Raw genomic sequence first — 24,481 nt, forward strand, 5'->3', positions numbered from 1 at the left:
TACAAAAACCCCTCTGAGACATATTCATATCCAACTAATTGTTTTTCTTTGCTGGATTTACTTTATAAGTAATATACAGTCAAACCTGTTTTTGTGCGGTAGATAGGGACCGCAGAAAAAAAACCGCACAAAAAAAAATATTCAAAAACTTCATAAATAGCTATAAGAAATAATTTTTCATAGCATATTAAAGAAAATTTTTTTTATGCGGTAGAGAGGGACCGCATAAAAAAAGTCTCACTTAGAAAATATGTCAAAGCTTCACGAAATAGCAAGAAAGTGCTTTCCAAACATAATAAATAATTCAATTACACATTGAAACATTTAAAAAAATGAAATAGGTTATTAGATGGCGCAGTATGTACATATTGAAATTGGCTGATGCAATATATGCATAAGAACATTGAGCATGCCTAATGAAATAGGCTGATGCAATAGGTATGAAAATGGCTGTTGCAATGTGTACATACACACTGATAGAAAAAAAAGTGATGCCAACACAGTTCAGATTGACCTAACCTCTCGGCGAAATTCAATGTGTCGATATTCATATACCGCACAAAAAGAATCGCACAAAAAAAGCGCGTGAAAAAGACCCCACAAAAACAGGTTTGAGTGTATGCTCATATATGATGCACTTTTATCGATGGCATATACTTACAAAGATTGTGTGTTAAGTTCCTACGTATTTTAGAAATCTCCATTATATCGAAACATCAAATACATAATCGTCTTAAAATTTCAAATGTGTGAAATGAATTTTTTTTCTACTGCGGCAGCTAACACCAACACAAACATATTGTATTTCTTTTACGCATACAGTACAGCTCATTAATCTCCTACACTTTTTCTCCTATATTAAAAAAAAAAAAAAAAAAAAAGTTCATATAAAAGCACACGTACAAACATGCTGTGTCTAATCCCATTATCATTTTCAGTAATTTTAACTAAAATTAGACTTTTTAATTGGTTGGATTTCATCCGCTTTGTATTGAGAAGACACCTACGGCATATTTACCTCTTTACTTCTTTCAAAACTCCATAGACCGATTAGGCTTTGCGTTTATAACTTAAAAATATAACATGCAATTTTTATTATTTCTTAAGTTAATTTAAGCGATATAATAAAAAATGAATCAATTATAAGAACTTATTTTCTAAAAAAGGAAATTTCAAAGGTTTATCAAATTATTTGCTAAGTAGATTATTGTTATAGAAAGTTTCTTTTTCTTTTAATCCTCTTCTTTCTTTATCTATTATGAATTAATTCGAATTTTGCTGACCGTACATCGAAACAATGTAATGGCCCTTCTTATACCGAATAGGGAAGAATTCGGGGTACATTCAACATTTTCCTTAACGTGTGTAAGAGGCCCTTAAGCCAAGCCTTGGAGCTTTATACACATCTGAATAGACGAGTAGGTAAGAATCGCGATTATCAAGTCAGTATTCGCGGGTTCATGTTTCAAGGGCGGTAGAATTGTCTTTAGTCCTGGATAAAGGCGTAACACCTATCTCGTTTGGACTACCACCTGCCTTTTTTCCTTCTCTCCCCTCTCTCCGTTCTCCCAGGAATCGTGTAAGACAAATAGAGGACAATCTCCTGAGTGATTGATCATATTCGGAGATCCCGTGAAGCAAATATATTCGCGATCAGTGAAAAATTTTGAATCGATTCAAGCATATTAACCTACATTTCCTATATACTTTCCGTGTTCTGATCGAATACCAATTTTGAGACGTCCGTCTCTGTAACCTTCGTTTTAAGAATGCTTTCGCAACGAGATATTATATCACACACATTGTGACCAGCTTCCGAACAGCTTGGATTACAGTTATTAAATTTCGTTCAGAGATCATTAAACAACTGGTGCTGTTAAATAAAATTTCGTATCTTCAAATAGAAGGAATTCATTTTTTTTTTTTTTTTTGTTTTATTATGAGAATAAATAATAAATTAACACCTCATAGCTGCCAAAATATGTCAAATTCAAAGTTGGTTGAAGCCCAGAGAGTAAAGACTTTTTTGGGTCAAAACGAGTGTATTAGATATCCAAGAGATATATAGCAAGTTGCTCGCCCACCAAATTAAAATAAATAAAGAACTGTGTACCTTATATGCTGACATTGGTGTACAAATATGCACTGAATATTATGGAATAAAAAAAAAAAAAGAAAAAAAAAAGAAAATTACGACGCCGTGCCTCTTTCCGGAATGAAATCGTTTAGAAAATGTAACCATTCACTGAAATCGACTTCAGGATATTCCTGCTTTTGTTTTAGTATAACATTATGTAGGCCAACTACAAACTTTAAATCTTGTCGATATTTACGAATAATTGTTTCGTCTATACAAATATCGGCTAGAGGTAAATCAACTTTGGGTTTACACATTCGTACAGTCATTATAAGTTTCGTCTCCAATTGCTTCACATCCTTAGCCATCTTTTTTAACAATAATACTCCTGATCCATGAGTCGGCCAACGATGTACAGAATCATTAGTTGTGGTGAGAGGCGTTATTTTCACAGATTTTGTGACAATATCCCAAAACGTTTTTAGACCATGCCAGTCACAGTAGCTGCGCAAAGCATTCAAAAGTAAATGCAAGTATTGTTCGCGGGATATGTCTTCACTGGGTTTTTCAAGTTCAGCAAAAATCTTATGCTGTAACCAACGTTTCTTTGCCATATCGAGGGCAATCTTTTGCGGTGTTAATGGTTCCGAATTAGTAAACAAAACACTGTCAATAAATTCGTAACGCACAAACGGAATGTGCAGCAATTCAATATTTTCCATGTATTTAGTGATGTCTTCACGATTATGTTCTGCCAATGATTTAAATTTTGTATTAGAAACGTAAAATTAGATATAATAATTCTATTTATTTATACCTTTGAAAATTTCAAAAAAATCTTTTATTAAATCCTTCGTTTTTTCACCTAACACGGGATATTTAACACCGATGGCTGTATTTTCCATATCCATGGTATTACTGGCAACCATAAGCAAAGAAATGTAACGCTACGAAAACAACGTATATGTTTTAAGGTTGATTTAACAGATATTGAGTTTACCTCCAACACTTGCAGTCTAGATTTACACAAGCCCTTAGCAACGGCTTCACTGAAAACAGTAAAGATACGTCTAGCCATTCTGGTCATACGTGTGAATTGTGTCAACTCGCACATTACTACTATTAATGGACGATTTTCCGAACATATCCAGTCCTTGGTATTTTTATTGTGATGCAGCACCCACATAGCTAAATCGTATTCCAGAGTGTGCAATATTAAACGTAATGCAACAAAGATGCGCTCCAAACGCTGAACTAATGTTAGTGCAATATTTGTTTGCAGCTGACGTTCATGCTCTTCATATTGATTTTGATTCCAACATTCCGACGAAAAGCTTATATCACTAGATGAATTAGGTCCGCCATTCGCGTCCATAAATGTTGGTATATTTAAAGAGTCGCTTCCCGGAAATGAAAGATCAGATTGTGGACATTTTTTCAGCAAATCTTCTAGCAAATCCAAAAGTATATCGCAAACTTTTGAAGATTTGCTAGGTAGTGTCTCCTTGTTCGATGATAATTTGCTAGTATCGAGGCCGCGGTCCAAAAAATCTATATAATAGCTTCTCATTTTATGCCAGCAAGGTGGAAAAGTACGAACAATCATTAAGAATAATTCAATGTATTTGTTATAACATTGCTGCGAAGTTATGTTTGGTTGTTGTTTAGACGTGTAATTAATGCTCTTTGTAATATAGAAAAGTTTATAATGTAATTGCATAAAAATGCAAAAAGTTCACATACTTACTAAAATCAATTCGAGAAGTTTTTTAAAAATTGCGGCGCCAGGAAACTCTCCACGCAAACACATGTCGGTGGTTAAGTTAATTGACGTAACGTAACGAAGCTGTTCGAAAGCTGTACGCAAGCCTTGGGCCTGATTACGTGATGGCATCTCCGGCGAATCGGAACGATAATGATGACGATGACAATGAGCTAAATCATCTAGACAACGAGGTGTGAAGTCCAAATGCAAACGCTGCGCGACATTTAAATACAAATTCGATATTACCGACAATAATTGTTCGGGTAAATTATTAGTTGAAGTGATAGGATTTGCCGCTTCCGCTTTACTTGATATATTATTTTGAGCTTTCAAAGATATACTTTTAACTTTTGGAGATTTACGTTTATTTTCGTATTTCGACGATCCCTCTAAACATTTATTGCCACTAATTTGCGCTAAAGATTTGTTATTTATTTTTATTGCTTCTTTCTCGTTACTTTCTTCTTCGGTAAGTTTTTGGGTTTTTGGAGGGCTAACATCTGCGTCGATATTCATTGGTTCGGCAGTTTCTCGTTTATATTTCCCTTCATTTTTAGTAGTTTCAGCAGACACAATTTTTGCAGCTTCATTCATTTCGTTTTTATTCGTAATTTCCTTCAATTGATGCCCCAATTCTGAAGCAGCTCTCTTCTTTTGGAGTTTAATAGTTTTAGTATCGTTTTCTCTAATATCCCCTCTAATTAATTCTATTTTACTGCGCGACCTGGTGATAGGCATGGCTTATTTTTCATATTCGTTAATTTTATTTCTTGTTTAATTTTTAGTAATTTTCATTGTACAGAATTTATCGATATTACTTGCACACGTTATCTATATATTACAACATAATTCTTCACTGTCATAAAATTAACAAAAATACTCTAGCGCCTTTTTTACGAATAATAACAGTATTTCCTGAATTTCTATTTTACACTGATAGGAAACTAAATCTAAAGAAATTCTGATTGATTCCGGTTTCCGCAAAAATAATCGGCAAAAAGCAACGCTTGAAAAATCGCGGACTTCCACTAATCAACAAAAAAAAAAGAAAAAAAGCACTAATGCTATTGCAAGTGGTGCGTTTGTGCGAGCGAGATAGTTATTCATTTTGTTTGAAGGGTGGAAAAAAAATGCACTCATTTCAGTAGACCTCTCCGGAAAATGACAGTGGCAAATAATTGAATTAGAAAACAACAACTAAAAACGCATATATAGAAATAATGTGATCCTTAAACGGGCTTAGATGCACATTTAAAATTTGTTTAGTTTTATTTAAATTAAACTCAAATAGATAATCAATATTATTTATTTAAAGTAAATTACTTGCTGCGATTTTATACGACAGGGATGTTAAAAATGTAGTAGAAGACAAATGTTTACGTTAATCATGGTGATAATTACATATATATCTTTTAATTGACTTTCGTTCGCGACGAACACAAAAGTCGATATTTGTTTTCTTTAAAACCTAATAAAGCAATGGCTTCCTAGATCCGTTTGATATGATCCGTGGCCCATAATGTATATATTGTAGAAAAAGTCTACATTTAAATTGACAAATAATAGAACTTTTTTTTTCGAAAGAATAGAATTGTTAACCGAATTTTCAAGGTTAAAGAAGTGGCTTGATGCGCCTGTGGTTCCAAGTTCTTCATAATATCCTACATTGAAGTCTTGTAATATCGAAAAAATTGCTGGAACAACAAATTAGAACATAAATTAGAATGCGTCATTCTTATGTCTTAAATGGTTTAGCAGTCATTTACGTTCCAATTTAATGAAATTTATTAGTAAGTAAATAAATAAAAATGTAATAAAGCTTTTACATATGCCCACTTCATTATTTCAAAAAATTACATAGAAAAATTGAAAAACTTTTAATTCCCGAAAATTTTCCATTTAAACCGTTGCATTTAGTGCTTTAGAGCGATGACAGACTTTTCCTTCTCTGACCGATAACGTGTATAGGCGTTGATGTAACGCCACATAGCCGTTCAACCATGTCTTTTAAAACAGTGATTTTAAATTGTGATCCCACTATAGCAATGTAGGACCAAAAAAAAAAAAAAAAACGAAGAAAATTTATTTTAATCCATTATACGCAATATACTTAGTTATACATTAAAATGTAATAAATTTACAATCATTCATTAGAAAAAGAAAACCAACGTATGATTATTTCAGTTGATAGTGAGAAAATCAGATATCGTAACATAAACTGATATGACGAGTTACAATTGTTCAAACCGACAGCGAAAATATAGACTTCGAAATATGAAAATTAAATTCTATAACATGAGATGTAACTTATAATTTATAAAAATTACGTCGCAAATTAAGATATTTTAAAACAAAGACATCGGATATTTAAATATAAAAAAATTAATATTACAAGGCCAATATCAAAAAATCAAATATCATAAGTTTAAATTGAGGTATGAATAATGAGATATTCAGTTTCCATAGCTAAAAAGGATTCTCGGCTCTCTGAAAACTTGTTAGGAGGTTCATAGCGAATAATTTGCCGTAGATTCATCCCTCAATCATTTCACTAAATTAGTTCAATATTATTGACGAAACATTTTATTATTATAAATAGTATGAAGAAAAAAATATATGATAAAGAAATTCACAACTATACAGTAATACAAACAAACGATATGTAAAGAAATTAAGGAACTTTACTAGCATCATGGGACCTACGCATAGGTATCTATTTTCACTCTAGCGCAACGTAATTTGTCGCGGGATATGGAACAGTATACAGCAATCAGAGAATCAAATTGGCCCGTGGTTCTTTATGCGATGCAGTTTGTTACTTTCGCTAATTTTTTATCTTCTTGAATTTCTCTTAGGCCTCGCATTGCTTTAATTAACAATTTTTTACGTATTTTGATAATTGCTTCTATTTATACTATTCAACCACCACATATAAAAACTTGGACTTTTCCGCTCTTCAAACGATCGATTTGTGTGAAAATCTATATTAGGCCGAGAATGTCCAAATTTGCCGCAGCTAATTTTTTATGTTAAATTACTATTATGATATAATTCTATAAACTTCAGTTTTCATTATAAGAGAGGTGATTCAGAAATTGCCCCAGCTGGTCCAAAGTTTACAAACCAATTTAGAACGCCGAAAAAGTGGCTCGATCCGGACCATTTTCAACAGTGTACGCCAATGAGTTAAAACATGCCAGTGTACCAAATTTCATCAAAATGTGTTAAAACTGTGATCTGTAGCTTGAACACAAATTTACATAGGCAGACGTTAGCCGGACAAGTGGATACACAGGCTCGGATCAATTCAGATTATGATTCCGAATCGATCGGTTTAATAAAAGACGGGTCTATCTTCAGCTCTTCGACGTCTTATCGCACTTACTTAATATCCCCTGTACTACAAGCGGTGTAGAGACAAGAGAGATATAAAGAGGTACAAAGAGAGATTTTTGGTGACTTATCTTGATTTATATTCAACAAATTTGTTGCAAATTTATTCTCAGCGGCAGCAATTTTATTGTCGCCCGATTTGACGTAATTAAGAGAGCGATAATCGCCAGCGCATTTGGCGACATGATTAGATTCTCTTGGCGATGATCGCCTAATTGATTGTCGCCTGCTTATATGATTACCCTCATGGTTAATGATTAATCAACGCGGTACAACGTATGATAACACTAAAACTTGAATCTATTTTTTAATTTCTTCTACGGTATTGTCGTATACGTAGAGCTGTTAAAGAAACCAAAGTCCAACTTTGCGCAAACGGTTATAGTAATTCTACAAATCTTGCTGTAGCGCATAGGCGATGGTAATCACGAAAATATGGTGCAGATAGGTGCGAGGAGACGGCGCGCACCAAGTTCAAGTGATGCCGTTACAACAGGTAAGCGCATCGGCTTACCTTCTAGTACCCATCTTTTCCAGTTTTGGTCGCTGGCAATTCGGTAAGTTTTTTTCTGGATTGCGAAACTGAGCTTAATTCTTCCGTATCCGATGGTCAGCTATTGCGACCAATGCTTTAATGTCCACAAAAATTGTGAGACTTTTCACTATATTACAACATTTCGGTGTACGATGTTTGTTTATTGATTTTGTCTCTCCCATTTTTTTCCAATATACCCGGCCCAGTCGACAGTAGGTCTCTAAATATCTTGTAAAATAAGTCTTACGCGCGCGCGCCTGCGTACAATAAAAAATTCAATTAATTCCAAGGGATCAAATCATTATTATTTCTTTAATTTAGCGATTTTTGGGGTACTTCGAGTCATCTTAAGATGATTTCGCACAATTTTGAATATATGTTAATTTATGCATGTCCGTAATTTTCTACTTTTCTTCTAATTTGCATTTCCTCATTTGACAATTATCTTCTTTATCGATATTTCGTCCAATTATAGCGAAATTCAATATTTTTGCTGTGTGTTTTTTTTTTTTTTTGCTTTTTGCATCTAATCGTCAACAAGATTACTTTGTAGTATGGCAGTTAGTGTGTTCAGACGTTCATTTGTATTATTTTTTTTAGCATTTTATTATAGTTTATCAATGACGGTGAGCATGAGATCTCAAAATACATAGTAGATATGACGTAGATAAATGGGACAACATTTCATTAAAAACTATTCAGACACTCTATGAATCTATTTCGTGAAGAATTGCACCTGTTCTGCAAGCAAATGTTGGCCCAACATCTTATTAATAAATAAATATTGTGTATGTGTCAGGTGTTCATATTACTTTGTCCATTCCCTGCATATGATATCAGTTACTGGCAATTTTTCAAGACGATTGTTTAAAACGAAACGATGTGTATTTTTGAAAACAAAGTAAAACAAGATCGTGCATGTTATTCATTGTTCACTGTTATATGTGCCTACGAAACATTACGACTTTTCTCTATATATATATATATATATATATATATTTTTTTTTTTTTAATGTCCAATCTGTAATTTAAAGTCAAATATAGCATTTGTTTTATTTGTATATTTATTCTTAATTTTGTTTTTTTTTTTGCACTCGCTTTGAATGTAGAGCAAAAGCTTCATAAAAAAAAAAAAAAAAAAAACAGATAAAATACATTTAGTATAAACCGTTAAATTTTTTTTAAAAATGAAGCAAAAAAAAAAAAAAAAAAATACTTATGTGCGCAGGTTGTTGTTGAAAATGTGGGAAAATCCAAAAAATGTGTTTTTTTTTTTTTTTTTAAAGAAAAGATATGTGAAACTGTTTTAGAGCTCGAAAGTAAATAATATACATAAAGTAAATTATTAACTACAGTAAAAGCGCCTTATTCGCGGTTCCTTCATTCGCGTTTTCACTATTCGCGGATTAAGAAAAGTTAAAAAAAAATTCCTCTATTCACGGCTATAAATTTCTTTATTCGCGGTTCTAATAACTGCATACATAATAATAAAAGGATTCCAATAGGTACCCGATTATCATTCCGTATTCACGGTTTCTGTATTCGCGGCACATATACCCCGCGAATAAAGAACTTTTACTGTACAATATTCTTTGCCCGTAAGAATGGAAAAATGTTGTAAAAAATATTCAAAACAAAATTTTTCTTTTTTACTCAGCGCCAAAGTATTTAGATTTAGACTATGCTGCAACAATTTTTTTTTTATTATATCTATTTAATAGTGTGCAAATATATATTCTACATATTGCAGGTTCACTGTGAATCGTATATGGTATTCTTATACCCATCATCCATAGGGTAATTATAGGGGTAATTATACTTATTTCGTTAAAACGTTTGCAACGTCCAGAAGGAAACTTGAGCAACCTCACAATTTTTTATACATATATATTTTGGGTCAATATCAAATTTTGAATTGATTTAGGTATGTCCGTGCGATGTGCGATTTTTGTTGTAAAGATTCTCGTGACCGTAAAAACTGCGATATCGCCTACGAATTTGCGAAAAAGTTTGAAAATGACTCACACAATTTTCATGGGACACACCTACAACGCCCACAGTATTGTAAAACAAAAACTGTGAACACCTTTGCTTTCCGTGTTTTTTTTTTTTTGTTTGTTTGTTACTCGTAAAGTACAGTAAAAATTCTTTATTTCGGGGGGTATATATGCCGCGTGTACAGAAACCCTGAATATGGAATGGTAATGGAATGGATACCTATTCGAATCCTTTATATTATCCGTGAATAAAGAAATTTACAGCCGCGAAAATAGGATTTTTTTCAATTTTTTTTTAATCCGCGAATAGTGAAAACGCGAATGAAGGAAGCGCGAACAAGGAGCTTTTACTGTACAACACAACATATAAATTTACACTTTTATTCTGAAATTGGAGAAAAGCAGTCGTGTCAACCCAATATTATATGTATATATATATATATATATATATATAGAGTATGAAAATTTAAATATTATTTTTTTTTTTATAGTCTTCTTCTAATATAAAGGTGATGGGTATAAAAGATTCGGTCACGGCCGAATATCATTTGTTTTTTAACCTGCTACTGGTTTTTGCAATTCTGCTGTTCATACGTATCGACTGACTATGTGATATTTTAAAATAGTTTTAATTTCAAGTATTTACAACTTTTCAAGTATTTACAATTTTCCCATAAATTGGTTAACTGTTGGCACAATTGTACATGACATCGTTCTTTTTTTTTTTTTTTTTAAATTTTTTTTCATGTTATTTATAATATTTACTTTGTTCTTAATAGCTTGAGAATGTCATTTACTAATTTGCCGTTGTTATTACTGTTACGTTACTGATTCGCCCGATATAAAGCGGAATATAACTATTCTGCCCTCCGTTCGCTGCAATGAATAATCGTAGCGCTAAAGGTCTATCTTTGCAAATATTTATTTGAATTGCTCTCGTTGCCGGTGGTGCTTTAATTTAAACTGTACGCTGTGACTTTATGCAAGAAACATATTCTTGTTTGCTCCATTTAGATAAAGATCTTTAAATACTTAAGATTAAAATGTTGAAGTTGCTCTTGGTTGCAGTTTAATAGCAAAACAAAAAAAGAAAAAAAATATTATACAACGGTATCGCTTAATATACGTTTAGCGCGTATGACGTTTTTAAACATCTATTTGACGCATAATTATATTTAATTTTGTGTTGGACTTTTCAAAAAAAAAAAACCCCAACAACCGGCAATAGAGTTACTTACGTTCGTCTTTGCCTATACCTTCAATACTCTTACGGTATCATGGACTGTTTAGAAAATCCTGCTCATCACCAATTGTCCCAAATTCTAGATCAATATCTTCTACAATTGTTGTAAGAAGAAAGATTTTAGTCTGCTAGCCCCTAGTGAATGTGGGCGAAACAGGATGAGAACGTGAATATGGGTAAATTGATTAAAGATCTTAAATCGATTGAGATCATATAAACTTGACATGATCTGATCTGATGTAGATTCCAGGTGTTGTGAATGAACGGATACATTGTGAAAAACATTCAGCAACATTCAGTCATGGATATAAATACACGATATACACCTTAAAGTTGCATTTTTCAATAGTTGATCTACGTACGGTAATCCATAGGAAAATTTTCACTGGTTCACAATCCATTTACCTGGAAAAAAAATTTTTCGATTTTAGCGTCATTCAAATGATTTTAAACACGGTATGGTATCAGTTGTTCAGCTGGAATTCTTTGTGCATGTAACTCTTAGACCTTTCGCAAGAAGTGTTTGTATCACGTTTTGAATATGTAGCTTTCTCGTTGATTTTTGCGCTGACCTCTTAAAAGATCCCATTAATTGTATAGTCCAAGCTTTTGAATAATATCCGTTACGAATTTAAATTTTCTCAATCTGTATTTAAGGTAATCAAGTGAGAATATTTGTATATGTCATTGCATGTAAGTTTCAATTTTCTAGTGCAGTTTAGGGGAATTTAGTGTTGAAACATATGTATGTGAGGAAGATTGGAAAACTTTGCATGCAATTATCCTTAGTATCAAGCCATTGGTCAAATACTGTGTCAATGCAAAATAAACTTGCGATAAGTGTGTTATCGACGTCATCTTAATTCAATTGAATTCATACCAAAACAGTTCCTGCTTTTTGTGGTATGACATTTAGGCCAAGACTCTGATCTCTCCATCTTTCACCGTACAAAAATAGATTATTACTTATGTCGCTCTCTTTACCTGGAATAATGTAAGTTTGTCTTATGCATTGTCTTCTTGATTAAGTTGTTATCGACTCGCCGGTTTTGCTTCATGACATTGACTTTCATTGACTTCCCGAAATTCCGTCAGGGAACATACTTTTTGTAATCCTTAGCCAATGCATAATTCAACTATGAATTTTTTAATCTAATTTCTTTAGCAGACCCCAAAAGCTATTATTCTTAACGTCCGCGTATTACCGATGTTGTACTGAAACGAAATCGATTAGTTTATGTGGTGGCATGTTTGCATTGAAATAACTTCCTGCATTGTACAATCTCAACGTTGACTGATTTGGCTTTTGAATGCATTGGTGGTGTCCTGACTTTCATTATTAGATCTAATATTTCTTTAATTACATAATTTTTTTGTTCTTCTTCTTGTTTCATCTACACTAGGTTAAGTCTTTAATATTAATGCATAGCTTAAGTTAAGCTAAGTCGAAACTGTAGCTGAATCATATCTGTGTAGCAAATGAAATATGAAGTTACGACCTTCAAGTCAAATATAATTATTAATAGAAATATTAACGTGAACCTATTTATTTTATATATTGTTTTGCACATTTTCTCTGCCTCCTTTATACACAAGATGTTGCGTATCTCACTCATGTAAAAATTCGAAGATTCGACTTAAAATCTTCGAATTGTTTTGCGAGAGGCCACTTTTGAACAAATTGGCCACAGGCATGAACGTAAAGTGTTATAAATTTTGAAATTCAATTTTCAGCGAAAAGAAAGTCTCCAGCGAGGTATATATATTAATACTAAGGCAAACTTGTACTGTTGCCACAACACTTATATATGTATCTCTTAAACATGTATTTCTCCTACCGAGAGAGAAAACCGAGGTACTCTACCTTCGACTCCAATTCGAGATTGGAGATCGCAAACTTTCATAATTTTGTCGTTTGATTATGAAAAAAACAAAAAAACAACGATGCTTCTAGTTTTCTAAAATTAGTAGACCATAGATGGATTTGGGAAGTGCTGTACAACGGAAAGTATCCTTTTGTTTTTTGTTTTATTTTTTTTTTCAAGAAAAGCGAAATCTATTTTTGTATTCTCGAACGCATATGAATTGACTGAAACGAATGTTGGAAAGACTATTCTTACTAACTACAAGCACATGTCAAAGTTTTCATAAACTTACTACAGATATTTGTGCTTTAATAAGAAATATGGATAAGTAATTCAGATGCAAAGGTTTCACTAGAAGCAGAACCTTCTCTTGGGTATGCAGACATTATTAGTTTATGCTCAATAACAAAACTAGAAAATATGGACAACCATGCCCTCAAGAAGACCAAACAAACTAAGCCGAAACTTACCGAAGCGGCGACATAGAATGCCGGGAACATTTCTCATCACAATTCATTTTTGTTAACGATAAAAAATTAAGTCTTCTCATAGGCAATAGAGCAGAGATCTTACCTCTTCGTTGGATAGAATTTAAATTTCAAAAAGAAGTTCAGACCCCGTCTTAATAGTCACGAATCATTCACGTGACATTTACCTAAACAAACGAAATAAGTAAGAAAATTACAAGCGGTCGGGCGGAATCTTTTAATCGCTATACTGCATTTTCATACTCTATAATATTGCGTGGGTGCGGCAGATAAAAATGGAAATTTATATGGTTGCACTTTGCGAGTAATAAAAACAAAAAGCGCGGAAAGCAAAAGTGTTCATCGTTTTTGTTGCATAGACCTGTGGGCATTGTAGGCGTGTCCTTTGACTGATTGGCGTCGTTTTTAAATTCCTTTGCAAATTTTGTTGGCAACATTTTCATTTTTGTAAAGGCAAGTATGTTAATCACAGATACTACATAATCGGGCAGACGGACAGATGGACATGCTTAGTTGCATTCCGAATTTAAAACTGACTAAGCAATCATATACTTTAAGGGGGTTATGAAGCTTACTTCTCTCCCCCGTTATAGAGGTATGGGAAAAAAATTTGAATTCTGTTACACTATAATATCGGGTAGACACGGTCACTTTTTCCGATTTCAGTACTACATGATGCTACAGCATCGCCCATCGAATATACTTTTACTTATGCTGTTATACGTGTAACTGTTTTGTAGTTGTGGTTGTAGTATTGAATAAAAATTGAATAAAATTTTTTATTCCATTTAAACGACAAAGGCGTTTCCAGTTTACGTGATGCTGCAGCCATATCCTTCCACCGATTTTGCCCACTTTCAATATCAATCTGCGTACAAGAGGTTTCGATGTTGCTCAATGTTGTCAGACATTACAAAAATGCGCAAACGGAGAGATGGACGAAAGTGTGTCTTCAATGCCAGCCGCGCCCCTAAGTTTTGCACAAAAATACTTTCTTATGTTTTTTCTTCTATTAGTTGCTTTCAATTACAATTTATGCATAGTACATCTCAACTTATATATAAATAAATAAATTTGCATTCTAACCTCAATTTTCTATTTATTCGATCATTAAAAATTTTTAATATTTAATTTTTAAATACCTGGGCACTGTAATATAACGAAATTTTTCAAATATTTCAAACTTTTCAAAATTACTTTTGAAAAAATCAATTACTGTAAATAAAATGACCAAAAAAAAAATTCTTTTAATTTAAAGTGATCAGACGAGATTTAAATGACTGCACGTATCACCATAAAAACTAAAAACAACAACAATGAAATAAATAAATAAATAAAAACTGGTAAACAGAAGAAATACGGACAAAGAGTTAAAAAAAAAAAAAAAAAAAACAATTTTCCCATACCAAGTTATATGTAATTGATTTGTGCTCCCATCGTTAAGATGATTACGACACGTCATCAATAGCACTAACAAGTGATCTAATGTCTACAATATAATTGTTCAATAGTTGGTTGGTCAAAAGCTCCGGTGTTGCTATGACCAGTCAAGTAAGCCGTCATCATTAGGTTTTGTACAATATATCCGACGCCTCTCTATCTCTCTCTCTCTCTCTCTACCTACATCAATATTTAGTGGTACGAGTGAAAGATGAAGGGAAAAGAAAGCTTTCCTTTCTTTAGCCTTAAATTTAGTCTTTATATGTCAAGTTTGCGTACACTTTTAGATTAATATTTGAAGAAGAAATGCCGATTTTTCTATTTAAGTTCTTTCGACCGCAATCTTGCTGCAAAATATGGGCAGAAGCATAGAGAGACTCGTAAAGAGTGTTCGAATTGTATGAAGATCACGATTTTTTTACATTAAATGGAATGTCGACGCGATATTTCTGAGGATTGAAAGCAGAAAATCAAGTTAACTTTAGCTCCGTCCTTGAATGGTAGATATATTGCATAGAAATCGAGTACATACAAATCTGGAATGTTGTCTTCTGCGATGTTATTATAAAATAGTTTTTCTTTTTAAATCGTTTTGACGATGTCGTGTAAAAGTATACTTTCCAGTGAATTCCACCTTACGGAATTTGTTATATGTCGAAGCTATTCACTGATTGTACGCAGAAAGTATTCAAATGAACACAAGGTGTTTTTGTTGGACTTACTAAGTTGCTGCCTAAGATTTCAGATTATTGCCTTTTACTCCTTTTCTTCTTATATAGACATGATTGTCGGTGGACTATGCCCTGTTTTCATGAGTAATCAATTCGGAGTTGTACTCTTCTAATGCCGAATGGATACTGACGTTTTAAAACTTATGCATAAATCAATCGATAATTTTTATACAAAAATTTGCGTTCTTGTTCTGAAAAATTCTGAAAGACTTTAATCAAGTGGATAAAGCCGTCAATTAAAGCAAAGCAAGGCAAAGCAAAGCAAAACAAAACAAAACAAAACAAAATAAGTTTAGTATAGTGTTTGTTCAATTACTGTGTGTGTATATGTATATATGTTAATATAAGCACTATTTCATGTTGTATTACTGACCTAATTTCATTCGCTTTTTTTTTTTTTTTGTTTATTTGTTCGCTTAATATTTTTTTAAGACATGTGACTATTTTTCTTTTTATAGAAAACCTTTTTTTTTTTCATTTGCACTATAAAAACTGGAAAAACTAGACTAAGGGGAATATGTTGATCGCCCCTCCATACCGTACGACAATATGTAGTCGTACTAATGTTAGCAAGTTAGTTGATCGCTTGGTCTACATATGAGACAGTTAGTAATGGGCAACGAAATTGTAATAAGAGGTATTCATGTAATAGCTCAGGGAGTGAATGACCGCCGTTTAATTGGATTTTTCATTTCACTTAAATTGAAATGAAAAGCATTTCTTGATATAAAAAATTACCAGATAAACCTGTATATGACGCTTCTGTTTATAGTTTAGTTTTAAAAATAATTTCATTTTAATTTTCCTGAATTTATTTAAGGAATGTAAATTTAATTTTTCTTTAATTTTCAATAATCTTCATCATTTTCTTCCCCTTGATAGGCAATATTTTTCTTAACATTCTCATCATAGTCTTCGACATCATCGTCTTCTTCAGAATTATAATCGTGCTGCTCATCATCACTGCCATCGTCATCGTCATCGCCATCGCCATCTTCCTCTTTCTTTTTCTTTTGTTTGCCTCCCTTCTGACCGGAATCATCACTATCGTCGTCGTCTTCTTCTTCACTTTCATGAACTTTATATTGCGGTCTGTATTCTTTGTGTTCCGTATTCTGATTGATTTTATGATATAATTGCGGCGTTGGTGAAGGATGAAAAGTTACTGGCAGTAACGTTGGTGGCAATTGTGGTCGATGTTGTTGCGGTTGTGGTCTTTGATTTGAATACGATGGATTTACAAAACGCTGCAAGTCTGGATTCAAACCCAATACTGGATGATAGACATTAACGGAGGGTGTAGGCGGTTGTGACGGTGTAGGCGATGGGGAGGGTGAAAGTGATGGAAAAGGTGATAGCTGCGCACCATGTATTGTTGACAATCCATTCGTGATAACCTCAGCCTTAAACCCATTAACATTGTCCGCCGTGTACCTAACTACGCGTAAGGTACCATCCGGGTCCACTAAACTAAATATTAATGAAAGAAATATTTTTACTAATTATGCTAAAGACGTTCACCAAAGTTCACTTTCTTCATTTAACTTTTAATTACTTTAAATGAAAAAAATTCGTAACCAATTAGGCAAATAAATCTCGCTAATAGGAAAAGTTCCCTCAGTGAGAATGTGCAGATCGAAAATGTCTGAGTGAGAAAATTTAATTTAATTTCAATCCGTTGAATCTATCTATAATCTAGAAACAAATCAGAGATGGGCCGTCAGCGAATCTGAGCCATCATTTCATTAGCTTGATTAGTTGGCAAGACTTGCTTAAGAAAATGTTTTATGCTTTGCCAATAAATGTTGAAGGAAGTCTACGCGACTATTAGTTGAATAATCATTTAATCCAAGTACAGAAACCGCGACGATTGATTTAATAGCACTTAGAGTGGAAATAGCTCTTAAAAAGAGAAGTCAGGGTTTAGAATCTGAAGAGTGTCCGGGAAGAAGGGGCATTTCTTCAGCTTCTATGTTGTACGTTCCTTTCAAGTCAGTATGCAATTGCAATTAACTTTCTTGTAATTGAATAAACTTTCATCGCTATGACAGTTTGTATGCAGTTTTTCTTCAAGTGTAGATATATACGGTATTAGAAAAACCTGTAAAGCTTTTCCTTTTTATACTGTTTTGTACACTATTTAGTGGTTTACCTGTAAACTCCTTTAACGTCGTCACCATCACGTATCTCGTTGCGATTATGAAGAATCCGAGCTTCAGTATCTTCGACGCCGTACGAAAATTCATATTCCGGCTTAGCTATATAATCCAAATGTTGACGTCCACTGACTGGATCATCGGTTACGTAAACTTGCTCGGGACCCCTGACAGGGCCGACAAAACGCGTATATGAATAACCGACACCAGAACATAACGGTAATATATTGACGCAAAATAAGAAAAACAGCGATTGTAAAACGAATCGTAAATCTATTCGCCGCGTTTGAAAACGTTTATGCTGCCGATATTGATAACGGGAATTGTATTGATAATTAAATGATAAATTTTTATGAATATCTTTAGTTGTAACTAATGAATATTTTCGCGTATGCTTAAAGGTTTTCATGGTTATTTTGATCCGTTTATCTTTCTTGTTATGGTCGTTATGAAAAGATGAAATATTAATTTTTGCACATTATTCGTCATTATTTATAAGGTTGAAGTGATGGCGGAAAACCACAAAAACTTTAGATAAAATAATAATACAATCAATCACTACATTTTTTTCTTTTACTTCTTGGTATAAATAATAATTGAAAAAATTTTCCACTTGAATGCTGATGATCTCTTTAAATGGTATTCAGATGTCTGTTACTTTTTCCAATTCAGTCAGTGATATTATTTATTTTTTTTTTGCACCCTACGATCATTTGGTCGTCTAAAGAATATTAATCTCTTCCTTATCAATGACGATAAAATCGATAAAATGTAATGGATTAACGCTATCGAATTTTCAAATTGATCTGAAAGAGAGCCAGCGCTCTTACAATGATTTTAAAAAGAGAAGAAGAATAATTTGCAATGAGATCAAACTAAGGCGTTCTCAAAGCGCATCCGAACTGTTAACCGATATTGTTTGTTGTTGTTAGTAAAAAATAAATTTTTTAATTGATTCGAAATAAATATCGAAATATAGCAAATGTTATAAGTAACGCATCTGATGAAGGTTCCTTAGCAGGCCGCTTCAGTGTTTCAAAAGAATGGAACGGATTCGAAACTCTTGCTTGCTATATCGCAAATTTTTTTTTTCGACGCTCATCTTGAACATATTCCATAATTATTATGTAGAATATTAAAAGATCGGGGCAAACTTAATTTTTTCTGGCTATTTCATCTCAAGGGAATTTTTGGTTTCACGTTATCTGCACACGTTGTGCAAATTAAGCTAATGATATTTCTGATTGTTTTTTTTTTTTTTTTGTATATATCGATTAACTCGAATCGCGTGCAATTGTGCCAGTATTACGACAAATTTAAATTTGAAAAATTAGAGAAAAGAAAAAAAAAAAAAAAACAAGTAAGGCAGTGGTAGTCGCAATGCGGCGAAGCTTAAATACTCAGCATTTGCATATTATTTGTTATAAAACTCATCAAAATCGTCTAATATCTCTTATACGGCCGACACGTTAGTAATCCACGCAATGATATTTTTCATTCAAAAGTTTGATATATATCGACTTTCAATCGAACGCGTCATGTTAGCTTATACTTGGCGGTGAGTCAATTAAATGAATTTGCTTTAATATTAAATAAATATGTTCATCCATTTATTTGTTTTTCGAAAATTTGAAAACTATACTCACGACCTGCCAGCATAAATTATATAAGAATTATTTATGAATGCATGGTAGGTATCAGAATTTTTAGGAGCAATACTTGTCCTTCATGCCTTCAAATAGTTTGGGAGAGTTATTTACATGGCAGATACGAGGGACGTATTCCTATGTCCCGAAGTCTTAGTGTTGATATAAGCGCGATCCTGTCAATCCGCTTAGCAAATTTTCTTAGATATGTGTGTTCGTAACATTTTCGCATGCGAATGGTATTTATTGTGTATTGTGCCTAAGGAAGGAGAATATTCTAGATTTGTTAGAAAATTTACGTATTCTTAATCGGCTTAGCGGTTACTAAGTAGATGGTTTGAATCTTGAAGTAAATTTTTGCCTTAAAATTTTCCTTTTTTTTTCGAAGCACTGCACGTCTATGGGTCAAACGAGCTCTTCCTGAGAGATTACACTCAAACGTCTTATCTGATAACTTTTTATATATCTAGAACACCGATAGATAGATGTCTTTAGAATATATGTTTATCTTCATTCTTTCAGTCAGCTTAGGTCAAACAAATTCAAATTTTAGGATCGCATATCTGGTGTTAATTACGACTTTGATTATTAAATAAACTATTTCGCTACTTTCCCTATTTCTCCATTGCTTCGTAGCACATAAAGTGGCTGATGCAGCAAGCAAAAAAGACGCTTGGAAACAAAAGACCATCGAGGGAATTAGAAAGAATAGTTGCCCGTGAGATTGCACTTCGATCTTGAGCTGTAAGCAATTACACTCCGTTCCATAAAGCCCCTTGAGCTAAAGATGTTGGCAGTGAGTGACTGCAGTGATGTTGCCATTTTTAAAAAATTTTTCTTAAATAATTTGTTCTTTGAAAGATTATTACTCTGTTGCACTTCTTTCGAAAAATCTCTTTTTTTTTTTTGAAAATTTATAAAAAAAAAAAAGAAAGCATTTATTAAATATTTTAAACAACGACAGGACGGGAATTCTTTTTTCAAGGCATTTCTAGTCTCATCATATCTACAGCATACTGTGTAGGTGATCCTAATTTGAATCTGATAGAAAAGAATTATTTAATCTATTCTCTTTCAGTCTAATCTCTAGCTAGAGGAACATGTACACGTTTTACGCTTTTTTTAAGTAATGAGTTCTGTTTGAGTGGCAACTACTTTAAGTATGAAAAGAAAAGCAAATTCTTTTATAATAACTTAAACCTAAATTATGTAAACTTGTTAAAAATATTTTACTTATTTCTCTTTAGAATTTTAGAATAATTTAAAATATATTGTAAAAAATTCAAATGAAGCAAATGAAAATTGTTCGAATTAGTCAAACCCGGTTTAAAATTTCGGAATGCCCTAGAGATGTTTCTTACACTTACTCTTCTCCCCGAAGTAGAATTCTCCACAAACAAACTGAGAAAGAACGCGCCGCAAGAGCATGTATAATTCATATCGAAATCGTGATGTCACGAGAGAAAATTATGCCTTTGACGTAGATTTGTTCGAAAATCATTTTACATAATAGGTTGGTGCATAGGTATCAGGCTTTCTTAAACGACTTTCGCTAATTGTGCTCTCATCGAAAGGTACGTTAAGATCGCTCTTTTCTCACATTCGTACAGCTTAAAAAGACCAATATGAATCTGATTGCCGACACGCATTTCCATAACCTAAAAGTAGAAGGATTTTTTCATTTATAAATTTATAAAATATTGTACATTTTTATTATTATTATTATTATAAATTTAGCCAGAGAATAAATTCCAAGACTAAAAGTCTTAAAACACTAGCATCTAAGGCTTTCGGTTTTATGAGAAACTCTACCGCACTTGAGATTTCAACCCACGATCATTGAATTGCTAGTTTTGCCCACTCGGCCACTCAGGCGGATCTAATTATTTTGTTTTTTATTTATTTATTTATTTTTTTATTAACATATAGCACGTCAAAGACGCGTCTTCCTCGAATATTTTTATTTTATTATCTTCTCCTTCACCCGAAAACAAGGCTAGCCGAGTTCCCTTAATCGTTTTGAAAATTTCATTTCAACTTAAGGATGAAGTCTGCTTGTTAGTATTTTTGTGCAACGGTTTCGCTCGCATTTCTACGATGACAATCACTGGGTACTGATAAATTAATGAATACAATCGTAATTTCATGAGCCAAAAATTAATGATGATTATATTAGGCGAACCGGTGTAGGGCATGTAACAGTTAATCTTGCTTGAGTTTCTTCTTTATGGAGACCCTATAAAGTATGTAGTGCAAGTTCAGGTGAATGTATGCAAAGGATAGCAGGACATGAGATGCTCACATTTTATTATATCGATTTATTCTGAATCACTTTCCCAGAAAAGATTGTCTGTCCATATGTCCGTCTGGTTTTTTCATGTTCAACCTATAGTTAGCAGTTTTTGAGATATTTTGATCAAATTTGGTACAGTGACGCGCTTTGATTCAAGAACGATCTATCCATTCATCTAAGATGGTTCGGAGTGAACCACTTTTTCGACTACTACCCATATAATGTATTATTTTGAAAAATCGATACATGAAAAACTGTGCAGTACTGTAGAGGATTTATTTGCGGGCCGGTATCCACTGTAGTGTTTTTACTTGTTTCATATATTTTATTTTCAAATGTGAAGGATAAGTTCCTGCGACAACGACATTGGACGACAAAAGAAATAGTTGATGAAAGCCAATGAAAGCCAATTTTCCTAGATATCTTTTTCATTATTGAAAAATTGTTTCAAGTTTTTATTTCGCTTCTTCCAAAGTTGTTAGCCGCGTTTAGATTAATTTTAGACTAAAGATGTTATTGAAATTGATCTCAGCGTTCTAAGTTTTAGTCCTTTCCTCCCGAAATATTCGAATTGTTTTATTGGAATATCTGGAAGAAGAGTTAGAGAAGACTGAGAGCAAGTAAAAAATAAACGTAGGGTTATCTTGAATTCAGGCCGATCTTAGATATGCATTGTACCATTGTTGTTTACTTATCAAACAACATAGCTCTACGATAAGATATTTACAGAGTCCCAATGAATACTAATGTCAGATCTTAAGTTGATGTGTTTTACGCGTCGTACGACGAAAGTGACGCTAAGTTTCAATTTTCCGTGCTTTTCGATATGAGTATGTATGCGCGTAATTTGCTTTTTCTTTCTTTTCATAAAAGTGAAAAATGCCCGTAGAGGTAGGACTTAAGTCATGACTAGATTGATCAAAATATTAATATTTTTTCTATGATGTCTTTCTTACGGATTATTCTTGGATGTATCAAATCGAGTGAAGTAATTAATATAACTCCATCGTTAAAGAAAAAATAAATAAAAAACTTGCTTTAATTACGAAACGAAGTTTTTTACAAAATCTAGTTGAAGTGAACTCATTTTTTTTTTCGACATTTTTTTCTTAAACTCCACTTTATGCTGCAATATTGGTCAAAGCAAAAGCCAAAAATTAACATTAACTTCAAGAGAAATCCTTGTAGACCATATATATCTTTATACGTACATATATATATATATATATATATGTATAAATATGTCTACGTAGAATTCTGTAAATAAGTTGTGGTAGTTGTTTATTTGCTAGCTGTGCTATCCAGAGTATCTGCTGTTACTTCTATATATATTTTTCGAAAAATTTTTTTTTTTTTTTTGCGTTCGTTTCACTGCGGGGCTCGTTATGTAATCCTTTCAAAGAAACCTTCAAGTAACTAAGTCAAGCTTTAGATTTTTAAAGCAAAACAAAAACGTAAACACACATCTGCTACGTAAATCTAAATCAAACTCTAATTTTTTACTAAGCACACGGCAGTTACATATGTATAGCTTTATGTATAGGGTTATTCAAGATTTTGTTTTTTGCACAAAAATTGGAGTCCGCAAGTATAACTGCACACCGTTTGCATAGTATCCATGCATTCAAGTCTTTTTTTTTTTAAATAATGATAGAGTGAAAGAGAGAGAGAGAGAGAGAGAGAAATTTAATTTATTCGCATTCAAGCCTTCTTTTAATTTGCGTTACACTTTTTCCATTGTTAGTGTAAGTAAATGTTTGAAAATATCTTGATTGGCATGAATTTTCTGAGTATTAGACAACTGACATAATTTTAATTAATTTCATTAAATATACTCTCTGCAGCCAATAAGATTTTTAATCTACGATTTACATTATTTATGGCTATAAGGGAAAATCCGTCTTTGTTATTTGCTAGGTTCGCTAGGTGCAAAATAAAAGATTTTATATGTAAACAGTTTTTAGATTTAATTTGCACTAAATAGTAAAAGACCTCCATCGGTTCTATATAAAGATGTTCGGATCGAGAAGTAATCGCTTGTCTGTCGAAAAGAGAACAAGTTTTTATAATTCCTATGAATTTTTCAAAGGGAAAATTTGCTCGGGAAGGTTTGTAGTGTATACTGTAGTTCAAATACCTGCAAATGTGTCTGTAGAATCGTTGTCCATAAAGCTGTCTTGTTCCCAACTTTGGTCTTTACCGTAAAACTTCTTTTAATATGTAATAATAAGATGGACTTTATTGTTGTACTACTGTCATTTCTCAGTAATTGTCATCAATTTTGTGAAGATATACATGTCAACATAATATATTTCTCTACAGTTTTTCGCGGCTGTTACATAGGAGCACTCGGACTTTATATTTAGCCAAAGAAATTTTATATTTGTATGTCTGAGGAGAATTTCGCTCCTATTCTTCATCTTGTTTTCGCCATTTATCGAAACTCAACTAAATTCATTATAGGAAATAAAAATGAAATTCTATTACTCGATTAATTACTTTTATAATTTCTTGCTAATTTGGTGAAGTGATTAAATACCGGGACGAACGTATTTATGCATAAACACTCCCATTGCATCTGTTAGTCACAAATATTTGGTCCAAGTTAATAAATAGACTTTCAGTTATTGCATAACCTAAGTTGTTGTGTATCAAATTAGTTAAAAAAAAAAAAAAAAAAATCGCTAATCGCGATACATACATACGCATATTATAAAGCAAAATTATATATAATAATATCTTAAGGCGCGTTTTAACAACTGTTACGTTGTGTGTCATAGCATAGCATCATGGATGGAAAATGTTTGAAGATTTTACTTTTTTTTAATCTTTTTTTTTATTTTTATGACACA

The 24,481-nt window shown here is 32.6% G+C and overlaps 2 protein-coding genes across 2 annotated transcripts; both read right to left on the minus strand.

The window, feature by feature from the left end:
• Window positions 1–1,110: 1,110 nt before the first annotated feature.
• On the minus strand, window positions 1,111–4,973 carry LOC119632216. The gene is made up of 4 exons (XM_038025021.1): window positions 3,825–4,973; window positions 3,078–3,761; window positions 2,895–3,024; window positions 1,111–2,828 (listed from the first exon to the last, which is right to left on the minus strand). Exons 1-4 carry the CDS (start codon window positions 4,578–4,580, stop codon window positions 2,191–2,193), a joined length of 2,208 nt encoding a protein of 735 aa, XP_037880949.1. The 5' UTR covers window positions 4,581–4,973; the 3' UTR covers window positions 1,111–2,190.
• Window positions 4,974–16,382: 11,409 nt separating this feature from the next.
• LOC119632405 lies at window positions 16,383–18,210 on the minus strand. Its single transcript, XM_038025299.1, has 3 exons — window positions 17,687–18,210; window positions 16,556–17,004; window positions 16,383–16,465 (listed from the first exon to the last, which is right to left on the minus strand). The coding sequence occupies exons 1-3, from the start codon at window positions 18,097–18,099 to the stop codon at window positions 16,383–16,385; spliced, it is 945 nt and encodes a 314-aa protein (XP_037881227.1). The 5' UTR covers window positions 18,100–18,210.
• Between the last annotated feature and the right edge of the window lie 6,271 nt (window positions 18,211–24,481).

The sequence above is a fragment of the Glossina fuscipes genome, unplaced genomic scaffold, assembly GCF_014805625.2.
Source record: "Glossina fuscipes isolate IAEA_lab_2018 unplaced genomic scaffold, Yale_Gfus_2 1, whole genome shotgun sequence".
Taxonomy (NCBI): domain Eukaryota; kingdom Metazoa; phylum Arthropoda; class Insecta; order Diptera; family Glossinidae; genus Glossina; species Glossina fuscipes.